Below are 24811 nucleotides of genomic sequence, written 5' to 3'. Positions count from 1 at the left end.
AAGCAAACATCCTGCGTGTGCCTCCTGCATGTCCCCAGCCTCAGGCGTCTGCCAGGTCACAGGACCAGACCTCCCACAGAGGGAAATGGGGGTTTCATTTGAGGCTTAACTGTGTTTCCAAACTCAGTCCTGGACAAGTGAGGTCAGGCCCAGATTTGAATTTTGTGACCCCCAAACCAGACCCTGAAGTATGAGGCTGACAGCCAGTCACTTTGTGTCTTCCTTGGTCACTTCTCCGCTTTCGGGTTAGAAACACATGGGAAGAAGTGAACACACAGGACAGGGAGCACCGTGACCTAAGGCCGGCCATTACACAAATGTTTACTGGCTTATCATGGGATGTCCACAATGGCTTTTCTGATACCTGGACCACTTGCAGAAAGTGTTTGGCTTAAGGAGAAAACAATTTTAATGACATAGGTATCAAGATACAGATTTAATTTCCATCAGTTGTTCTCTCATTCTGTGTCTCTCATTCCTGAGATGTTCCAAGTCATGCCAAGGATCCAACGCTGGATTCAACCCAAACCCCACCCTCATTCCCAAAACCTTTAGGATAGTCACCCCCCACACACACACCCTGTAGACATTTCATTTGGACAAAAGATCTTTGATGCATAGAATTCACTTTTCAACTCAGAGGAATAAGTCCCTACTGGTAGAATTCAGGTTTCAAAATATTCCCACAGAAGAGTGATTTTGGTGGCGCTGTGCACATATTTGCTACAACCTGTCTTCTGCACTGTCTATGCTTGCCTGCTAGGTTCCAGGCATTGGGCAGAACCTACAATCCTTATCCCAAGAAAACCCTGACTATAAGGAGAGATGGTTACTCCATAGCATCCCTGTGAACACAACTGTTGGGGTGCATATATTAAGAGAGAGGAGATTTGGGTTGCTGATGGGTCATTCAGCTCAATCCCCAACTCAACATAGGTTTAGATAGAGATTATTGAGCAAAGTCTCTATATCATTGCAGAAAATGAAATTAAACCCTGTGACTTCTGGAAGAGGGGTAATCCAGAAGCTTCTATCTTTGTCATGCTCTGCTCATTCCCCAAATTCACTTTCATTATCTTGGAATGAGCCTTGTCTATAGTCCTTCCTTTGACTCGGATGACTTCTCTGACTTGCAGAGGTAATTTGTAATTTGCAAAGTCAGGTGTCCCTGAGAGCACAGCAGAACCTGTTATCTCTTGCATCTTTCCAAAGGAACCCCTTAGCGATCCTCCATCTCCTTCACAAAGCTCTCCATCAAGGAAATGGTTTGGTGACCCTCCAAACTTGTACCTGATAAGATATATCTTATCAGGTACAAGTTCCTCCTGGGCCTGGTCATCCAGGAGGAGCAGCAGAGAGTCACACGAGAGCAGCAGAGAGAGCCCAAATCCATGAGAACACTCACCAGCTCTGCTCTTGACCATTGGTTGTCAAGCATCCAATGCAGAGCTAAGTAGTGAAGCAGCTGGAAAGCCATGTTCCCAGTAGCAGTGAGCTTTCCTGATTACCATAGCTTTGCAGCATTGTTTGAAGGCCAGACCAGCTGATACTTCTAGTTTTCTTTATTTATATCAGAATTGCTTCAGATAGCTGGGATTGGTTTATTTTTTTCCATAAGTTGTTTAGTAGAGCAAAGCAATCATTTTACTTCCTTAACAACTTGGACCCTTTTTCTTTCCTTTTATTGCATAATTGAACTGAACAGAACTTCAAAAACTTTGTTGAATAGTAGTAAGAGTGCATATTTTTTATATTCTGCCTACTTTTAGGAAAAAAGTTTTCAATCTTTTACCATTGAGCATGATATTAGCTGTGAGTTTATAGTATAGCTTTTTATGCTTCTAAGTTTCTTCTATCATCTTTTGGTTGAGTTTATTTTTTAATCATAAACATGTTAAATTTTGCTCAAAGCTTTGTCTAAGGCCTGAGAGATAGTACAGGGGGTAAGTTGTTTGCCTTGCACATGGTCAAACCTGGTTAATTCCTAGCATCACATATGGCCCCCCTAACACCATCAGGAGTGATCCCTGGGTAGAGGTAAGACTAAATACTGAGCATTGCTGAATATGACTCTAAAATAAACAAATAAAAAATTGTAAAGATCTTTTTCTATCCTATCAATGTGATCATAGGATTTTTATCTTTCAATTTTGATGTAGTGTATTAATTATTTTAGATATGTCTCACCACCTTTGTATTCCTACAATCAATCCTACTTGTTAAGAAGTATGATTCTTTTTTTTTTTTTTGCTTTTTGGGTCACACCTGGTGTTGCAGCGTTGCACAGGGGTTACTCCTGGCGCTGTACTCAGGAATTACTCCTGGCAGTGCTCAGGGGACCATATGGGATGCTGGGAATTGAACCTGGGTCGGCCGCGTGCAAGGCAAACACCCTATCCGATGTGCTATCGATCCATCTCCAAGAAGTATGATTCTTTTAAGGTATTCTTGAATTCTCCTTGCTAACACGTTGTTGAGGACATTTGCACCTATATTTCTAAGGGACATTGACTTGCAGTTTTCTTTTTTTATGCCACTATGTACTTTTGATATTAGAATAATGTTGTCCTTAAAACCTTTTAAGGGATAATTCCTTTCTCTTCAATTTTTAAAAACTGTTTTAGAGTGTGGTAATAGATTGGCTTTGAATATTTGGTAAAAAAAATTAGTGAAACTATCTGGTCCTGAGCATCTATGTGTGAAGAGGTTTTTGATTACTGTTTCAATTCTTTTGCTTACAACTGGTCTGTTAGGTTTCTATTTCTTCCTGATTCAGTTCTCAGAGATTGTAACCTTCTAAGAATCTAACCATTCCTTTTAGGGTCTCCAATTTTGTGAAGTTATTTCTGGTTATTGCTTTTGCAGTTTAGTATTTCTCTGTAATTAAACTTTTTATTTCCCCATTTTATTTATTTTTTATTTTATTTTATTTTATGCTTGTTGCTGTTTTGGGGTCACACTCGGCAGTGCTCAGGGGTTACTGCTGGCTCTATGCTCTGGAGATCACTGCTTTTAATTTTGTTTTCTCCAGTGACTTCCTCTTCTGCCTTCCACCTTGTTTTCTAGAAGATCCTGCAAGAAATGTACCCCTAGGGCTGAGCACAGGAAGTGGAAGGCAGCATGATCTGAAAGAGCCCCCTGCACCTATAGGGTAGGACTTCCCAGAGCCCCATGCACCTATAGGGTAGGGCATTTGCCTTGCACTTGGCTGACAGGAAGGAAGGAAGGAGGGAAGGAGGGAAGGAAGGAAGGAAGGAAGGAAGGAAGGAAGGAAGGAAGGAAGGAAGGAAGGAAGGAAGGAAGGAAGGAAGGAAGGAGGAAGGAAGGAAGGAAGGAAGGAAGGAAGGAAGGAAGGAAGGAAGGAAGGAAGGAAGGAGGAAGGAAGGAAGGAAGGAAGGAAGGAAGGAAGGAAGGAAGGAAGGAAGGAAGGAAGGAAGGAAGGAAGGAGGGAGGGAGGGAGGGAGGGTGGGAAAGAAGGGAGGGAGGGAGGGAGGGAGGGAGGGAGGGAGGGAGGGAAGGAGGGAGGGAAGAAGAAAAATAAACCAACCCTTAGGCACTGACTGCAGGACGAAAGTTATCAGAAGGATTGGGGAAATGTGTCCTGGGAAGATTCCCTGCTATTTTTTCAGTACTTTGATGGTAGGTGCAATGTGGTAATATTTATTTTGTTTTTTTCCTTTTGTTTTGGTACCGTACTTGGCTGTGCTTGGGCTTACTCCTGGTGCCTCTCTCAAGGATCACTACTGGTGGACTAGGGGGACTGTATAGGGTACCAGGGATTGAACTTGGGTCCACTGCATGCAAAACAAGAACCGTATCCGCTATACTATCTATATCTTTCCAGATGGTAACATGTATTTTGAAAGAGTATGAAATTATACCCTTAAAACATATACAGTTTCATAAACCGATGTTACCTCAATAAAAAAAATTAAATAAGTGGTTAGATCTATCCTTCATCTCCAAGGACCCAAAAGAATTCTTGGCACACACTTAGTTCTCAGAAGGTTAGGAGGGGAAGGGGAAAGGGAAAAAAATAGAAGGACTTAGTTTTCAAATAAATGCCAGCAGTGGAAGGACACCAGTTGCCACTTGATGCTGCTTGTCTGGATCTCCTGATGGCATGTTTTCACCTTGAGGTATTGGAATTTAAAAAAATTTAAAAAGAAACATGGATTAATGGAATAGAATTGCAAGTCCTTTTGAGATAGGCCAGAAACTACAAGTACCAGTGGAAGTGTGAAGGCAAAGGATCCTGAAAGCTGTGAAAAGGACAAGTTGGTGATGAGGCTACTTGCTGTGCGATGGCATCTCCCACCTGATGGGAAAGGCAATTAGGAGCAGCCTTTTGGTAATTGTTCAATTAATACTTGTATTTGGAAGGGACTTACATGGAAAGCATGGTAGTAAATGTCAGAGTTAAGAGTAGCTATATAAATAAATAAAATAAGTGAAAATCTCCTATATTATATAGGAGAAAACTCAACTTACATAATATATATGTATACATATGTATATATATATATATATATATATATATATATATATATATATCCTGTTAAAAAAAGATGCAGAGTCTGTAGAGATCATTTAGTAGGGAAGGTACTTGCCTTACATGCAGCTCACCTGGGTTTAATCCCTAGCACCATGTAAGGCCTGCCGTGCCCTGGCAGGAGTGATCCCTGAGTATGGAACCAGGAATAAGTCCTGGTTAATCCCAGGGCAATCTTTTCTAACAATAAGGTCCTGACATTCTCATCCCTGTTATCTCTGCCAAGTCCAAGTAAGAACACTGGAAATTATGTATAAAACAAACTTAAGAAAACCAAAAGAAAATGATCCAGGGACCTCTACACCTCAGAATTTTGTGGAAGAGGAGTTCCCGGTATTTCTTCATACCTCAAATATCCCATATTTGGAGCTAGAGACACCAAGTAGTTGGAAAGGGCTAAGAGCAATCCCCTTCTCTCCCAGGCTACTTTGACGAGAGGACTAGGGGAGGGTCAGCTGGACAAGGCAGAACTCTTTTAGATAAAATTTACATGAATTCAAACACCCTCCAAATATCTGTGGAAAGCTAAAAAATTCTCTAGGTTACAAGAAGGCAATGCAGTCTCACCAGTGAAATTGATTCAGGGGGTTCTGCTAGGGACTTGGAGTTTTTAAAACTCTCCCCTTGGTTTCTGTTTCCGTGACCACTACCACAGTATCATTGGGAAGACATCTTCCCTACCATGAGGAAGCAAATTACCTTTCACCTCCCTGCTTAAAGCCACAACCCCCATCCTATGGTCCCCCACCACCACACACACAGATGGTTTGTGGAAGTCATGTGAAAATAAATGAGAAAATTGAAGAAGAGAAATGAGAAACTCTCAAAGAACTCAATTCAAACATAGTAAAAAAATACACAAAGTATTTCTCCACAGGAAATATATATGTGGGCAATAAGTACATGAAAAAATGTTCAGAATCACCCCATCATTAGGGAAATCCAAATCAAACCACAATGAGATATCGTTTCATGCTTATCAAATGGCCACTGTCAAAATAATGAAGCAAATGTTGACAAGAATGTGGAGAAAATGGAATACCGTGTAAGATTTCATATGGTAAAGCCACTACAATATTCAGCATGGCAGTTCCTCAAATATATATATATATATATATAATTTTCATATGACTCAGGAATTCTAATTTTAGAAATTTACCAAAAAGAATTGAAACCAGCAATTCAAATAATCATCCATGTACCCAAGTGCATAGCAGTCCTATTTGCAACAGCCATTTATAGAAATAACTTATTTTTATTGATGGATGATGAATGATTATACTGAAAAATGTGGCATACATGCAATAGAATATTATTCTGTCTTTTAAAAGGAATAAGGTTCTGACACACGCTGTAGCAGGGATGAACCCTGAAGATATTAGGCTAAATGAAATTAACCAGACACAAAAAGGTTGTAAATTCATCAAGTTCAAGACAGAAAATATAATGCTGTTATCTGTGACCAAGAGAGGGGAGAATGAGAAATTATTAATGAATGTTTTGCAAGAAACAACATATTCTGGGGGTAGAAGGCAGCAATGACTATGAAGTTAAGGACAGTTGGAGAATTAAGAAAGGCAGGAAGTGGGTATCAACTTTGAGATGAAAGAAAAAGTCATGGGTAAATGATCACTGTATGAGTGAAATGCAAACACAAAAGTTCATAAGTTTGTAACTGTATGTCACAGTGATTCTCTAATAAAAAATTTAAAAAATAATGATAATAAAAAATAACAAATTATACAAAAACAATTCAACAACAACAACAACAACAAGTCACAAAGAGCTCTATGGAATGCTTCCCCCAGGTTGTTTAACCCCTCTGCATGAAGTAAGGGGTGGTCTGAGCTAGTGGGTTGTGTAAGGACCCTGCCTAGGAGGAAGTAACTTCATCCCTGCCCTCAAATATGTGCTTTCTGAATTTTCCCATACCCTGGACATGACAGATTGGACAGTTGAGTTTGCCACAGTGCCAAAGTGTGCAGTTTCAGGAAGCCTGGATTCTGAAGCCAGCTCAAAGAACTCACATAGAATAGTCATTTGCCTTCCAGATGTGCCCTAGGGTTCAGGAAGGAGCTGCAGGGCTGTGGTTTCCCCTCTCTCTATCCAAGCCCATTCCCCTTGCTGGTAACTTCTCCCTTTTAGTTTCCTTTCTGGCTATCAATTTTTTTTTTTGGTTTACCACAGATAAATTTCCTTTTCTTTTTTTTTTTTTTTTGCATTTTCCAGCATTCATGGGGTCCTAAATATAGCTGTAGATAAGGCATACATAAAACAGCATGTGTATTTGAATTGGCTGGCTGGGGCCCATCCCTGCCTTTTAGAAAAGTAAATACAAAGGACTGTTCCTTAGGTTTACAGCAGATCTGTAGAATGAAACCCTCCAGGCCCAAGATCAAGATCAATGGTGGGATATAGTTAAAAGAGAGAGAGAGAGAGAGAGAGAGAGAGAGAGAGAGAGAGAGAGAGAGAGAGAAGAAGAAGAAGAAGAAGAAGAAGGAAGGAAGGGAGGGAAGGAGGAAGGAAGGAAGGAAGGAAGGAAGGAAGGAAGGAAGGAAGGAAGGAAGGAAGGAAGGAAGGAAGGAAGGAAGGAAGGAAGGAAGGAAGGAAGGAAGGAAGGAAGGAAGGAAGGAAGGAAGGAAGGAAGGAAGGAAGGTCGGTCTTATCAAGAATACTTGACCCAGCAAGACTCTCAGATTTGAATTCAAATGATACACGAATTTATGAATAAAAAACAGCTCAGGAACTTCATAGACTCAAAACCAACCTGAGTTTGAAAGCACTAACGGGGCTATGTAGAGCAAGACAAACCCATAAACACGACAAACTCCTAAAGAAAGATGGCACGAAACTCCATAGCGATAATCTCTCTCCATCCCTGCCTTCCACCATGCCCTCTGCATTTGATCAGCCATGACCACAGCACACGGCCCTTGTCTTCTTACACTCTCCTTTCTAGTGTCTCAACCCCACGAGCAGTCATGGTTTCCTCTGCCCCAGAACGGGGTTCATATTTGCAACTGATGGCGTGGAAGAGACTGAAAAGATGAACCAGAAAGATCAGAAATGGTCATTGTTCCAATTTGGTCCAATTTTTCGTCATCTTCCGATTGCTAGGAATGCCCTCAGAAATTGTAAAGGCGATCTTTTTTTCTAATGCGGGCAGAAATTCCTTAAACTACGATGGTGCTTCTGCCCATCAATTTTACCAGGCAATAATGCAGATCCCCAGCGGCCAAAGCCTGAGGCAGAAGGCAGAGTACTTCATCACTTGTGAGAGAACTGGGTTGTTGCTGGCAGAAACTGCCCTGAGATCACGCTGGTATTACCGTGCATTAATAAGCTTTGTTCATCTTCTCTGACACCAGAGGTCCAACTCAGTCCTTTTGCTTCATCTTCTAGCTGATTATGCAGCTCGAGCCACGGTATAGGCTTCCTTTCTGTCAAAAATTGCAGGCAACCTGCTTTCTTTCTGTTGTTGGTCCCCAGGGACTTATCCTCCTGGGACTTAAAAGCTCTTGGAACTTTTCCTTTCCAGTGCACATGGAGTCTGATGCTGGGCTATGCGCTGCAGAAATTCAAAATGCGCAAGCCATAGTCCTGTCTCGCTGCTCATAATGCAGCCAGGAAGAAAGTCTTGCGGGCAAATAATTATACCAAGATGTAGAACATGTAACCAAGGGAGGGGGAAAAAGCTGGTGTGGGGAATCCAGGAAGGGAAGGGAAGTGGGAGGAGACTGGGGAGTAGACCTTGGACAGTATTCAATTCGGGGAGCCCTCAGTAAATGTAGCCCTTTTGGCTTGGAGTTGGCAAAACAAAGAATGAGCCTGAAATAGATATTATATTTTAATTTGCATAATGAATGTTCAGGATGTCTATTTTTATGAATTTTGATACCTTTTTGGAATTATGTAATTACCATCATGACTGGCATACTGAACCATTTAAAATCCTAATAGATGGGGCCAAAGAGATAGTATAAGGGTTAAGGGGTTTGTCCCGATATGGCCATCCCTGGTTCAGTCCCCATCACCACTGTGGTGATCCCTGAACACTGAGCAATGTATGCCCCCTTAAATCCTGAAACTGTCACTGTCACTGTCATCCCGTTGCTCATCGATTTGTTCGAGCGGGCACCAGTAACATCTCTCATTGAGAGACTTATTGTTACTGTTTTTGGCATATCCAATACGCACGGGTAGTTTGCCAGGCTCTGCTGCGCAGGCTCGATACTCTCGGTAGCTTGCCGGGCTCTCCTAGAGGGGCAGAGGAATCGAACTCGGGTCCGCCGCGTGAAAGGCAAATGCCCAACCGCTGTGCTTATGCTTAATATCATCTTCCTGCCAATAATCTCTTTAGATAAACTAGTAGTCTGCTGTTTATCACCATAGTTTTATCTTCTTGAGAATGTTCTATAAATGGAATTATACAGTATGCCAGCATTTATATTGACTTTCTTCACTGCATCACATCTTTGAGATTCAGCCAAGTTGTACATACTCATCAGTTTGTCCTTTTCTTCATAGGGTAGTATTCCATTGTATAGAATGCTAACATTTATTCATTCAGTGAGAGACATTTCGGTTGCTTACAGTTGTAAATGATTAGGAGTAGAGCTTCTATGAATATTCAAGTTTTGAGCCAGAGATGTGGCTAGAGGTAGGACACAATTCTGTCTAAGTCCCTGCATTCAATCGCTGGTATGGAGGGAAAGAAAATTTAAGTACAGGTTATTAAGTAACTCTTCTTTGACTAATGCAAAGTCTATCCATCTTGGTACTATTAACATTTGGGCTTAGATACTTATTTTTATAGGAGGCTGTCTTATCTAATGTAGAATATTTAGCTATATACTTGACCTCTCCTTACTAAATTCACCCAGTCACAATAACAAAAAATATCTGTTGACATTGCCAAACACCTCGAGTGACAAAAATTACCTACAGCTGAGGACTATTTCTTTATTAAAATTCTTTATTAGTTCTGGATTAATTCTTTAATCCTTTGATAATTTAATAATTATTTAATTTTTAATTCTGAATACAGTTCACTTTGAATAGTTGACTTGCAAGTGTTTTCTTTTGGCTCACACATTTATTTTTGTTTTCTCAATTCTCTTCATTCTCTATTTTTTATTTCATTAGCCTATGTATTGTTTTTGACAGTGCTATGCTATCTTGGTAAGTCTTAAAATCAAACAAGATAATTTCTCTAATTTTACTGCATTTCAAATTATTTTAGCCAGTGTAGTTTCTTTGTCTTTTTGAATTAGTCATTTTAGAATTTTAGAATTCCAAATAGATGGAAGGTGTGAGGGACAGCTTCCCTTTGGTGCATCACATGCATTGTATTCTAGGGCCTCTGCATCAAAGTCTCCCAGCCTTGCCTAGTTCATTACTTTTATTTCAAATAGAGTGATCAAATCTATAGCTGTGTCCCTTTTGGACATGTCTGGGCTGAGGGTCATGTGGATCCGCAATCTAGGTGGTGGTGAGTAATTCTTTTCCATAACTTACCATTTGTGATTGGATTGTAGGCACAGTGAGTAGGGCATTTACCTTGTATCCAGCTGACCGGGTTTCAATTCCTCCGTCCCTCTCAGAGAGCCCGGCAAGCTACGGAGAGTATCCCACCCGCACAGCAGAGCCTGACAAGCTACCCATGGCGTATTCCATATGCCAAAAACAGTAACAGCAAGTCTCACAATGGAAAAATTACTGGTGCCCGCTCGAGCAAATCGATGAACAATGGGAGGACAGTGCTACAGTGCAGAATTTGTTACTTTACTATTAGTTTCTATAAAATATTTTCTTTGATTTTCATTATAATTACATTGTCTGTGGCTCAATTTGTGAAGAAATAATATTCTATTTTGATTTTTTACATCTATCTAATATTTTCCCTCAATTTCTTTGATCAGCACTTTTGTTTTCAATATAATATACAAGCTTTTAATAGATTTGTATCTAATTGTAAAAGGGAACTATCGTGATTGGCATATTATTTTAAATTTTGTTTTCTAATTGTACATTTATTTTTGCCATTAACTGAGGGCTATTTATTTTAATGTGCATGTGTTTGTGGTAATTGTCCTTACTCAAGTTCAGAAATAATTTTTGCTATTTTTAATTTCCTGTGAGTTTTTGTCATGAGTGGATATTGAAATTTTGTTAATTGTTACTGCTTAAATTAATGTTATCGTACGGTTTTTATTTTTTTTTATTTTTAATAGGTTATGTAAGGTTCAGCATTCACATTTTTTTGGATTATTTTAGGATTTTTTTATTTTTGCTTTTGGGTTACACCCAGCGATGCTCACGAGTTGCTCCTAGCTTTGCACTCAGAAATCACTCCTGGTGGTGCTCAGGGGACCATATGGGATACCGGGAATTGAGCCCAGGTCAACAGCATGCAAGATAAGCGCCCTATCTGCTGTGCTATCACTCTAGCCCCTAGGATTCTTTACGATATCATTTTTATTTATTTCTGTTTCTCTGTAGACTTTTTTCTTTTCAGTTGACCTTCAGAGATTGCACTACACAAAATTTATGTTTGCAGTCTACTTAAAATAAACATGTTACCAGGGCTGGAGCGATAGCACAGCAGGTAGGGCATTTGCCTTGCATGCAGACGACCTGGGTTCGATTCCCAGCATCCCATATGGTCCCCTGAGCACCGCCAGGAGTAACACCTGAGTGCAGAGCCAGGAATAACCCCTGTGCATCGTCAGGTGTGACCCAAAAAGCAAAATAAATAAATAAATAGACATGTCTCTCAATGAGAGATGTTACTGGTGCCTGCTCGAACAAATTTTCCCAATACTCTCTCTCTAATTTGGGGCATTATGTTTTGCTTGAAATTTCCTACTACCATTCAAGCCTACCTGCCAGGGGCAGATGCTAGATAATTTATTTTCCATTGCTCATTTTGAATATCATGAGAGCTCCCTCAGCTGCAGTTGTAAATATAAATTTCTAGATTGTAAATGGTTGGGTTCTAGAGACATCTCTGTGTGGCACTAATCCATTTTTGGACTGAGCCAGGGCTGTCGGTGCACTAAGATGGCACCCAAAGGCAAATTGTGGGCATGACAGCCAGTCTACTGGGTGGGCGAGGACCCAGGGAGGGGCAGCCCGGATTCTGTGCTGCCGTTTGGTCTGGAGATTCAGTCCTGGAACCCGCATACCTGGGCCTTGCTTTTGGAAGCTCTTGGTCACCGGGATTCTATCTGAAATAGGTGGGGAGACTGCACCTGCTCCATCTGGGATGCCCTGGTGAAATTGGCTCTGTGTGGGGCCCGGACAGATCTCCGGCGTTGTATCACAGAATCTTTTAAAAGTACATCTGTATACACTGGAAACCACATCAGGCAATTTTATAAGTTTTGATTTCAATCACTAAACACACATAAAACATTCAAGAGAAGGATAATTTTTCATATTTACCCAGATATTTACCACTTCTGTTGCTCTCCCTCTACAACTGATACTTCAAATTTCCCTTTAGTATCACTTTTCTTTTGACTCAGTGTTTTTAAATAATTCTCTTATATGAGGTTACCTCTCAGTTTTTCTTTAACCCACAATTTTTTTATTTATCTTCATTTCTGAACTGGAGCAATAGCATAGTGGGTAGGGCATTTGCCTTGCACGTGGCCAACCCGGGTTCGATTCCTCCATCCCTCTCAGAGGGCCTGGCAATTTACCAAGAGTATCCAGCCCACTCAACAGAGCCTGGCAAGCTACTTGTGGCATATACAATATGCCAAAAACAGTAACAAGTCTCACAATGGAGACGTTACTGGTGCCCACTGGTGCCCTCTCGAGCAGTGCTATCTTCATTTCTGATATTTTTGCTGAGTATAGAATTCTGGGTGGATATTTGTTATTTTCAGCACATATCAATGTTATACCACTGGAATTTCTGGACTTTGCGATTTAAAATATTTTATTATATTTTTATAAAGTTATTAATGATGATTTATTACACTCAATATTCAAACACCAATCCCACCACCGTTATATCTTCTTTACACCATTATTTCCAATTTTTCCAACTACCACCCAAGCCAGCTCTAATAGCAGACTAAATAATTTATTTTGTATTGCTTGTTATGAATAATTCACTAAAAATGATCAAAAAATATTTCCTTAGAAGAAAATATGTGAAAATTATTGTATCTCTCTCTGGAGCCATTAAGCCTTTGTATTAGCGATAACTACCATGTTGTTACAGGTTGAGCATTGTGTGCTAATATTTTCTTAATCCAGATCGGTTGCCTTCTACTTTACCTCCTATCCAATGTGGTGTGCTACTCCTCGTATATCAGTGGTGTAGAGTATGAGATGTCACACTGTCGTGAAAGTGGTAGTGCTCCAGAAATTCTAAAATTTTGAATGGGTGATACAGCTGGAGTTAAATCTTTAACTGAACGGTGGCTTTGAGGTCCAGAAACATCTCTGCAGTTTGTTGATCTCTTCTGAGATTTTTTTATGAGTCTCTGGATCATGGCTTGTTAATGAGCTTATATGGCACCAGAAGCAGTTTGTGGGCATGACTGCCAAGCTCCAAGAAAAACAGGGGGATGGGAAGAGATCGCCCATCCCTGACTGTAAGAACCCAGAGATTTTGATCACAAAACCCACATACCTGAGATTTTCCACATTCCGGGATGAAGCTCATCCAGAGCCTATGGAGTCCAATCATAAGCATGGCAGTGATTGGATTATGGAGGTTTTTGGCTACCAGGCCTCCGGTTGGGCGGATGCTGGGCTCACCCACCCCCTTCTGGGGTGTCTTAGATGAAACAGCCTGGTACAGGTTCTGAAGGCATCTCTGCAGCTTGTTGATCTCTTTTTTTTTTTCTTTTTGGGTTACACCCAGCCATGCTCAAGCCTGACTCTTGGCTCTGCATTCAGGAATTACTCCTGGCGGTGCTGGGGGGACCATATGGGATGCTGGGAATCAAACCCAGGTCGGCCGCGTGCAAGGCAAATGCCCTACCCGCTGTGCTATCACTCCAGTCTCTGTTGATCTCTTCTTATGAGTATCTGGATCATAGCCAGTTAATAAGCTTATGGACTTCATGATTTATGATGGAAAAACCCAATCTTTGAAATCATTGCTCTTCTTGGTGAAATATTATATGTTCTTACCTGCTTTCAAGATACTTTTCTCATATTTTAAGATACTTTTCTAATTTTTCAAGATAATTTCCTCATATTTTAGTTTCATAATGTTTACCTTGAATGATTCTGGGTGCCAACTTAAAAATTTTTTTTTTTGTTACAGAACTTAAATTTTTTTTAAGTTACAGTAACAAGTCTCACAATGGAGATGTTGCTGGTGCCCACTTGAGCAAATCGATGTACAACGGGACGACAGTGGTATAACAGTGCCTACAGTGCTACAGAACATTCAAGTACTTTTTAATAATTCTTCTTCTAGGATTTCTATACTTGGAAGTCACATGTTTCATATAGCCTCACCAGTCCCTGAAACTTTGCATTCTTTAAAATTTGTATCTGCTGCTCAAATAGGGAATTGTTCCATAACCTTGTTCACTAACTCTTTCTTCTTTTCCCTCCTATTCTACTCTTGAGCATATTTTTGATTATTGTGTTTTCCAGTTATAAAATTCTTTATATCTCCTTATTTTATGAAACAGCACAAAAATGGACTTTTTCTGCAGTAGTAGGTTCTTAACAATTGTATGTATGAAAAATTTTCATACAAAACACAGATATTTAAGAAATTAGGCTATTTTGTTGCTTTCTTAGTCTAAGAGTCCTACCTGCTCCACCTTGTTCATGTGTACAATCACTGCCTAATTCTTCCAGATGTCCAGAAAGTAAGAGCCCTGCCTTGTTCTGCCATCTGTCTAAGTGTAGGTGAGGGAGCAAAGAGTGTGAGAGAGAAAGAGCTTCATTCTTTCCCCCCCCCCCTTTTTATTGATTCACCATGAGATACAGTTACAAAGCTTTCATGTTTAAGCTTTGATCATACAATCATCAAACACCCACTCCTTCACCAGTGCACATTTTCCGCCACCAAAATCCCCAATACCCCCATTTCACCCTTTCCCTGCCTGTGTGGCAGACAATTTGCACAATACTCTCTCTCTGCTTTGGTTACATTCAATATTTCAACATTGGTTCCACCACCACTCAAACCTGCCTAAAAGATAGTGTTAGACAATTTTATTTGTATTGCTTGTTATGGATAAAATATAATTTCATGTGGTCCTTGTTTCTGTTATTTCCTCTTGTGCTTGCCCTTCCTTTCCTGGCTTCCCTTTATCTGCTTTTATTTCTCACTTCAGTCATCTTAGCCTCTATTCTTGATTGGATACCTTTTGGGGCAGTGAAATTAAGATGACCAAATGCAATGATTAACTTTAGATTAATTAATTTATCTGGTGCTAGACCCTTCCACTCCCAGTGTATCAAACTTCTGACTTTTCTATTTGTTTCAAATGGGTTTGTGATTTTTTTTTGTTGAAGAATTTTCATAATCTTTAAAGTTTTTGCCACATAATTTCATCACCTTTACTTTATATGCTGAACTTTAAGAATTAATTCCCTGGGTATTATCTCTATTATAAGAATTGGAATCTTGTTTAAATCCTATGAAGAATATTAATATTTAAATTTTGTCAGGTAATACTTAAGGTTGTTTGAACTGCAAGTTTCAACTCACCTGTTTACATTATTGTTTATATCAGTTATGTATGATTTTAGCCTTTGAACTACTATTCTGATCTATCCCTCAGATGTGCCATTTGGTGACCCATCTACCAACCTCATTCTATTCTGCCTGTTCAGTTTTCAAAGTACTTTTATGGCAATTAACCTTAGTTTAATGGTAGACACCTGGAAGCCAGTCCCAGAAGTTCATAAACAAGTGAATGAAGTTTCTTTCTCAAACCCATCCCTCTCTGTAACTATTACATAATTTTTGCCTCCCTCTGGCTCCCTTTCCCATTTTAATCTGAAGTTATGTTATTCCAGTATCACTGTATGACTGTATCACTGTCATTCCATTGCTCATTGATTTCCTCGAGAGGGCACCAGTAATGTCTCCTTTGTGAAACTTGTTGTTACTGTTTTTGGTATATTGAATAGGCCACAGGTAGCTTGCCAGGCTCTGCTGTGAAGGCGGGATACTTTGAGTAGCTTACTAGGCTTTCTGAGAGGGACTGACCACCTGGGTCAGCCGCATGGAAGGCAAATGCCCTACCCACTGTGCTATCACTCCAGCTCAAGTTATTCCAGTATAATATGTATAATACCTCAAAGAATAAGCTTGAAGACCACCAACACCAGCAATAAAACCTTAACTTACCGTCAAAATAATAATCCATAATCACCTACTGTTTATTTTTCAGATTTCTCAAGCAGCTTCTTCCCTCACTCTGGTCAGGAGTTATTGCTACATCCAGTGGTAGAAGCAGGGGTAATCATCTCTTACATCTTCCCCAGAATAGCACCCATGCCCTTTATTTTTAGAAAAGTGGGGGTTTTTTTGTTTGTTTTACATTCTGAAAAGTAGAGATGCTATAGTGGGGTAGATGAAAAATATTATCTTAAAACCCTAATGGATACAACCATGATTTTATGATTTCACTTTCTTGAGCTTCTGGTTTTTCATGTGTAAAGTGGTGCTTATGTTGGGGGAACTGTAGAACACACTCACGTTTGATACTTTGCTAGAAGAACTCACAGGACCCAGAAAATTTTTCATCCTCATAGGCTTTTGTTGTTATGAGAAAAGGATGCAGATTAAAATGCAGTGGTGTAAGGTACACGGGTAGGGTCCAGGTGAGACCACCAGGGCATCTCCTACTGTCCTCTTGCTGGTAGAGTCCTAAGGTTAGCACTTGATGCTCCAAACAACAATGGGTGATAACATGGGCAAATGTTACCAACCAAGCTACCAATCTCTTTCTATCTGAGGTTTACATTGGGGATAAGTCACACAAATATGAGCACTCACATAACTGACCTTAGTTATTGGTATCATTGTCCCACGGAGGTTAAAAAAAATGTACAACATAGCCTTCAGCCTGGGACAATAAAAAGAGATGTTAATCAAAAATTGAACTGTTTGTATAAACTATGTACCTGACCCAAAGCCCAAAGGCTGTAGGCATACAGTAGTACTTTTATTAGGTAAAATAATCCAAGGGCTGGGCTGGAGGGGTAGCACAGTGGGTAGGGCATTTGCCTTGCATGAAGCCAACCCGGGTTTGATTCCCAGCATCCCATATGGTCCTCCAAGCACCTCCAAGAGTAATTCCTGAGTGCATGAGCCAGGAGTAACTCCTGTGCGTTGCCAGGTGTGACCCAAAAAGAAAAATAAATTCAAGGGCATGGGGATCTTCTCCCTAAAGCTGGGTCAAGGCCTGGGCCTGAAGACCTTGAGCCTCTACAGTCTCTAAGCAACCTGGGCCTGCTGAGTCACAGGCCTCTAGCATCTACCTTTATGGGTTACTATGAGAACTAGGTAAGGTAGAAAGCAATATGCTGTGATGCCTGACATAGAGTAGGTGCATAATAAATATTGGCGCTTAGGGTTCCATGAACAGAGATCTTAAGGACACACAGAGTCAAGAGTAAGATGTATACCGATATTGTAGATGTAGAATGTAGAAATATAAATCTAGAGAACAAGGTGTGATTTGAGGCATATTTTAAAAAGCCAGGGTAAGAGTAGAGGGTATTATATACAAACAGCAAGTGGTGGGTAGAAGTAGGGGTTGACACCCAAAAACAAATACCAAAGAGTAGTATTGAATAAATACTAAGTCCCCCACATTACACGAGGCTTGATAGGTATTCTAATGATATTTTAAAAGTCAGTGTTTCTACATTCAGAGTTTGAATAGACAGATTCCGGCTTGAGAAAGAAAGCTTTGAGACCACTGGATGGCAGAAAAGAGAGCATATATGCCCCTCCCCTAGAATCTTCACAACTTATCTCTGCTTTGGGAAGGACTGTGTCTGTAAGATAGCTAAAACCAAAATAGGACACAGGAAAGATAGAAATGTAAAAATTAGATTTCTTCTAAATGAAAGGAAAGCAGCTTCCATAAATTCTAGAATTTGAGATTTATGCAAACATAAGTTGAGATTCTAGACAAGGCTATTGAAAGTAGTTGTTCATGAACAATTAGAAAAGTGAGAGAAAATCAACAGGAGCCTCGGTGATTACTTTGGCTAAGTCTTACTAACCTCATCATCCTGGTTACTAGGCTCTTAGAAGAGAAAATCTTGGGGAAAAATATCTTGATTTTTTTCTAACACTTTACTAAATCATGGCAGAACCAGGCAAGCTCATGGCAGAGCCTGGCAAGCTACCTGTGGCATATTCAATATGTCAAAAACAGTAACAACAAGTCTCGAAATGTAGATGTTACTGGTGCTCAATCGAGTAAATCGATGAACAACAGGAAGACAGTGCTACGGACGGAGCTACTATGCTAAATTATTGGGGTATCCTTAGATATATTTGTGGACCACCTAGAGAAATATGAGTTCTTAGATGAAATTCCACTAAGCATATAACATATAATTCTCAAAGACTTTTATCAGAAGTTGTAGACCTTCAAAGTGGATTCCATGATATTAAGATAGATGGGAATGGACAGTTTGGTAAATGACTCAAATGTACTATGTGAATCAGATTCACTGAAATTTGATATTTGAGGTAGGCCCTATCAAAAAAATTATACTTTAAAAAGATAAGAAAATAAAAATGCTTACTTTGTAAAAGAAAAATACTTAACATCATCCATTTGGGGTATGAGTATTATGCTTGGCTTGGTTGAAGATAATTTGTGGGGTGGAGGGAAAGACATAGTGGGGAGTGATAATTGAGCAACCATATGATGTAAACCCAATGTACACACTATTTTTCAAAAATTCATTAAAAATAATAGTATACCATTTGTTAAAAAGGCTTTCCTTGCTCTACTTCACATTTCTTGCTCCCTTATCAAAGATTAGGTGATCATATATTTAAGGGTTGTATAAGGATATTCAACCCTGCTCCAGTAGTCTGCAGCTCTGCCTTTGTTCCAGTACCATGCTGGCAAAATTGGAAAACTACATGCAGAAAAATGGGCTCAGATCTCTACCTATCACCATGTACAAAAGTCAGATCAAAATGAATTAAAGAACTTAACATCAGACCAGAATCCATAAAATGCATTGAAGACAAAGTTGGCAAAGCCTTCCATGACATTGAAGCTAAAGGTATCTTCAAAGAAGACATGCCACTTGCCAAGCAAGTGGAAACAGGGATTAACAAATGGGACTATCTTAAATTAAGAAGCTTCTTTGTAACTTTCCACATGGTGATTCAATAAAAGAATAAAATTTTTTAAAAAAAGAAGCTTCTGCACCTCAAAAGAAACAGTGATCAAAATACAAAGACAGTCAACAGAATGGGAAAGGTTATTTACCCAATACCCATCAGTAAGCGGTTGATATCAAGGACATAGAAGGCACTAGTTGAACTCTACAAAAAGAAGACATCCAACCCCATCAGAAAATGGGGCAATGAAATGAACAGAAACTTTCTCAAAGAAGATGTCTAAATGGCTAAAAGGCACATGAAAAAATGTTCTTCATCACTAATCATCAGGGAGATGCAGATCAAAACAACAATGAGATATCATCTTACACCACAAAGACTGGCCCACATCCAAAAGAACAAAAGCAATGATGTTGGCACGGATGTGGGGAGAAAGGGACTCTCCTTCACTGCTGGTGGGAATGCTGACTGGTTCAGCCCTTTTGGAAAATAGTATGGACAATCCTCAAAAAATTATAAATTGAATTCCCATTTGACCCAGCTCTCCCATATATCATCAGTCAGGAGCTTCTTAGGAGCTATGTGGAACCAAAGACTTGGTCAGATTGGACTAGATGAGTTGCTGGGTGAGCATGTATTAACTGTTAAAAGAAGATATTTGTGATGGATATTCCCAACTTACCTTTTCAACTTTACTGTCTCCCTTTCTCTACCCTGCCCTGAGCCCCAGAATTTGGCCTACATAATTTGCACGAATTGAATCCTTACCCTCTGGATCCAATTAGGTCTCAGAAAGTCCCAACTAGATACTATAGATGAGGAAGAGAAGGAGATTATGATATCCTTTTATCCTGCCTTCTTCCCGGTGGGTCACATTGGGATTTCTGTGTTCCTTAGCTAAGGGTCATAGGTCTTTTTAATATATGCCTTCCCATTAAGCGATCAAGGATCTAATAGCCACTCCTGACCTTCCTTCCTCAAAACCTACAGGTGGTGACAGTTCCAGAGATACCTACTTTGGGGTGCTACACTACGCCTTGTGAACCTCTTATATTTTGCCCCAAGGCTTAAAAATTATTAAACTCTTCTTAAATCATCCTAATGTGAATGTGTCATCTGTTTCTTGGTTGAACTTTGGCTGACACAGCATTCTGAATGGAGTGAGAAGATGAATATATTTTTTAAATGCTTTTATTTCTATGTCTCTGCATTTATTAGCCTATATTATTAAACCCAAGAGTGATAAAGATAAACTTTCTACACCTAGGAATCCACTGTAAATATTTTTGTAGTGAATACAAAATTCCCTAGAGGCTTGTGATTTGGTTTAGTCACATAATTTACACAACCTATTGTTTTTTTTTATAAGAGCGCATGCTTTTAGGGGACTGGAGTCATTGTGCAGTGGGTAGTGTGCTTGCCTTGCACGCAGCTGACCTGGGTTTGATCCTCACTACCACATATGGTCCCCGGTGCCATGCCAGTAATCCCCAAGTAGAGCCAGGAGTAAACCTGAGCACTGCTGAGTGTGAGCCCCCCCCAAAAAAGGAATAAAAAAGGAGATAAAGGAAGAGGAAGAGCAGAAGGAGGAGGAGGAGGAGGAGGAGGAGGAGGAGGAGGAGGAGGAGGAGGAGGAGGAGCAGTAGCAGTAACACTAGTGCTGTTTTCTGGGTGCAGTGATTATTGTCCACTATTTTCACTATGTGTTCCAGCTGAGATAACATCTTTGTTGCTCTTTTATCAAAGAGTCAAAGGAAATTTACAGGTCAAACATCTACTGCCCAGACTTGGACAAGTTCATAAAAGAGCCATGATTAATCTTAAATATCTTTCATAGAAAAGCTGCTAAGCCATACCGTGACTCTTTCTGGAAAGACTGAATTATTGAGGCTCTTTATAATGAAGCTATTTCAAGAGCATCCAAGAACCTCGGGCAAAGAAGTTGAAAAGTCTGTGTTGTCTAAATGACTGTAAATAGCGTGATTTCGGAGTCTGATGATCAATAAAAGATATATTGTCTTCTAATGTGAAGGTCATCTCCATTTGACTCTCTTTACAAGAAGGTCTTGTTATTGCTGGACTTGACTTTGAGACAGTCTGATTTCTAAGGAGTCATTATGTTTTAGAGATACACAGAGAGATGCTTATGGTTGAACTGAAATGATTGAACTTTGCTTCATGATAATATGGGAAGGAGGGATAAGGAGGTATAGAACTAAAACAAGGTTGGCCATGAGTTGGTAGCTTTTGAAGTTGGGTGAAGGAGAAATGGAAGTACATTGGACTATCCCCTCTGCTTTTAAATAATTTTAGAATAATATGTAAAACTGAGTTTAAAATGATTTTAAAGTTACTCCTTTATAGAGGCCAACTCATTTCCATTTTTGTCATTGTAGTTTTGGGAGCCATACCTGTCCACTCATTTCTTATTGCATAAAATGAATTTCTTACAGCAACCGATGTAAAGAAAGAGGTTTGTGTGTGGTTTCAGAAACATAATAGAAGTAACTTTATTGAATAACAATATGTTACTAATTTACATATTGAAACAAAATATAAAGCAGAAATGCCATATTTATGAAAATTTAATTGAATAGAAAATACCCAGATGTTATTATTCAGAATGTGCATTTAAAATATCATTTTATACATTAAGAAGGACAACAAAAAAGTACTGTTCTCGTGCTTAAAAATCTATTATGTGTGTAGATTTTGCTTCCAAACAAATATGAGAGAGAACTAGGTGAGGTTACAGATGAAACAAAATTGTCTATGAATGTATTCAGTCGTTTGAGCTATTTCCCAGTGACCATAAATGGTTTCCAAAAAAAAAAAAGGAATATGTGCTACATACTCTACATACTCAAAATATGAACATTTTACATTAAGTAAGCATTAGCTTTTATAATATTATGAAAAACAGTATTAAGCTATTTTTCTCTCACCTTTTTTTCCTACATTTTATAATGATTCTTTCTTTCCTTTCCCCTTATTCCTTAGTTTTGCCTGTTATATGGAACCAAGCTGGTGTTCCAGGAGAGAGCCTGGTATCTAGAACATAAATATTTGACTCCCTCGGACAGCGTGAAGATTAGGAGTCAGGTAAGGGTTCTCAGTATGCATAAGAAACCCTTTGTACATCAACTATCAGTTCTTTGCTTCTTAGAAAACAGTCCCTAGAATCTTTTATTGGTTTCCTCTCAGAATTTTTGTGCCCCTGAAATTTTGCTTACATGTTTTCATTGCCTACCATGATCATATTACACTCAAGAGTTTAAATGACAAGGAAATTATTCACTGTGCATACATTTTCTGACAAGAAAAGAAAGGAAATAAAAAGTGGTTTCTGTGGCTAGAGTGATAGTACAGCAGGTAGGGCATTTGCCTTGCACGCGGCCAACCCGGGTTCTATTCCCAGCATCCCATATGGCCCTCCGAGCACCGCCAGGAGTAATTCCTTAGTGCTTAGTGCTAAGTCAGGAGTAACCTTTGTGCATCATCGGGTGTGACCCAAAAAGCAAAAAAAAAAAAAAGTGGTTTCTTTGTTTAGGCACCAAAAATGCACCAAGTAAATTTTGTTTTTCCACTTCTTACTAAAACTTTTCACTAATTGTTCACAATCAGAAAAGTTGTGAGTTTTCCAATAGTGCTAGCAATATGAATTCAACATAATAAAGAGCATCTGAAAATGGAGAAGCCAGATAATCATCACCAAAATGCTACAAAGACTACAAAAGTCGCACAATCACCCACAAACACTGTCTGTTCCCTCCCAGATTGTCTGGGAGATGCTGAAACACATACAGGTGTACCTGCCGTCCCTGAACTAAAGGGAGTACATTGCCTCTGGGGACACTAAAAGCACAAATAAAATCCAAGGAAGCACAAACTTCCCAATGAACTTGACCTCAAGATTAATTTTAGAGTTCAGAGATCACTTAAGTCCTTCTTGTGCTGGACCTCCAAGAGCGAAAGGTTAAGGTAAGTGAAAAGTTGGTTTATTTGAAGTTAGAGATGCAAAGGAGCCTTCAGGCAGGGTTGAGAAAGTGAGCAAGTGATAGAAGAACCAGGAGAAGCCTGTCAGAGTTCAACTATAATGATGCTATAATGATAATTCAAATATAAGGACCTTTTTTGCAAAACAGATTATGATAAAAAATTTGGAAGATATCTCAGTTATTGATTGCAATGTGACCAAAAAAACCCCCAAACTGGGGCTGGAGCAATAGTATAGCAGGTAGAGCATTTGCCTTGCACGCGGCTGACCAGGGTTTGATTCCCAGCATCCCATATGGTCCCCTAAGCACCGCCAGGAGTAATTCCTGAGTTCAAAGCCAGGAGTAACCCTTGTGCATTGCCGGGTGTGACCCAAAAAGAAAAAAAAAACACCTCAACTAAGGGGAAAAACTCTGAAGTGTGCATAGGACTCAGTAGAACAGTGCTCTCCCATATCGTGTCTGTGGAAGCTAAGTGCTCAAAATGACTTCTTTGTATTCCACTTCAGCTGGGTTGGCAGGAACATACAGAGACTACTGGAAAATTGTATTTTTACTTTCCTAGTGTGATCTTCCCCCTAGCATGTGGTCATGTCTGGTCAAGTATTGTAGCTGATGATCTAATTATAAGGCTAAAGTAGAATATGACACTTATCTAGGGCTGGAGTGATAGTACAGCTAGAAAGATGCTTGCCTTATATGTGGCCAACCTGGGTTTGGTCACTGGCACCCTGTACAGTCCCCAGAGCCTGCCAGGGGTGATCCCTGAGAGCCAGGCCAAGGGTAGTGCCTGAGCACCACCGGGTGCCCTCTCCTCTCCCCCAAAAAACCCAGAAGAATATGACATTTATTTTTTGCTTGTTTTTAATTTATTATTATTATTAAAGGGCACAGTGGGTAGGGTGTTTGCCTTGCACACGGCTGACCCAAGTTCGATTTTTTGGTCCTCTCAGAGAGCCAGGCAAGCTACCGAGAGTATCCCACCCACACTGCAGAGCCTGGCAAACTACCCGTGGTGTATTCAATATGCCAAAAACAGTAACAACAAGTCTCACAATGGAGACGTCACTGGTGCCTGCTCGAGCAAATCAATGAGCAATGTGATGACAGTGACAGTGACTATTTTTAAACTGAATCACCCTGAGATACACGGTTTCAAGTTGTTCATGATTGGGTTTCATACAGTGTTCCAACACCTGTCCCTTCGCCAGTGTACGTTTGCCACTGCCATTGTCCCATTTCCCTCCCATGCCCCCCAGTCTGCCGCTATGGCAGACACTTTTCTTCTGTCCGTCTGTCTGTCTCTGTTTCTCTAGTATTATGTGACACTTATTTGAAGGACAAGTCCAGTATTTTTCAACCTGTGGTCATTGATGGCCCCAGGAGACTCCAAAAGGGGTCACAGGTAAAAATTTCGTAGATGGCACAGTAATTGAGGATCAACTAGTAGGACAGGGGACCATGGGAAGTAAACAAGGTCCAAAAAGGGACGAGGTTACTCAAAGGTTGAGAAACACAGTATTCAAGCTTACTTCAGATAGCTAGAGAAAGGCATAGGCCTAGGTTCAAGAGGAGTGACATATACAAATGGGGAAGGAAAGAATTAGTGGCAACTCTCTTTGGAAATGATCTTCCACAAAGAAAATACTCACTTTGAATAGAAAGAAGAAAAACAAATTTTTAATTTAAAAAGCAATACCGATAGGAGGGAAAATGTTATGTCCCCATGTCTAGGTATTTTAGTGACAAAGTACTAGATAAATAACATATCAGAGGAATGTTAAGTGAAAGAAAACAGCTTACATGTATTTTTTATATTCTACAAATGAATCCAATCATTCTACATCTCTCCCTCTTCTTCTGACTCATTTCACTCAGCATGGTATTCTCCACGTCCATCCATTTATAAGCAAATTCCAAAACTTTATTTTTCCTAACAGCTGCATG

General features: G+C 39.8%; 1 protein-coding gene across 1 annotated transcript in view; it reads left to right on the top strand.

Annotated features, from left to right (window-relative positions):
• The window catches only part of ACOXL (acyl-CoA oxidase like), a 355676-nt gene that overhangs the window by 307128 nt on the left and 23737 nt on the right, over window positions 1-24811 (top strand). Inside the window, exon 18 of the mRNA XM_055123333.1 lies at window positions 21870-21971. Within this exon, the coding sequence (XP_054979308.1) occupies window positions 21870-21971 (102 nt within the window). The remainder of the gene's footprint in view (window positions 1-21869; window positions 21972-24811) is intronic.

This window comes from Sorex araneus, chromosome X (assembly GCF_027595985.1).
Source record: "Sorex araneus isolate mSorAra2 chromosome X, mSorAra2.pri, whole genome shotgun sequence".
NCBI lineage: Eukaryota > Metazoa > Chordata > Mammalia > Eulipotyphla > Soricidae > Sorex > Sorex araneus.
Note: the sequence above shows the minus strand (reverse complement) of the source record. Positions and strands in the feature narration are given on the sequence as shown.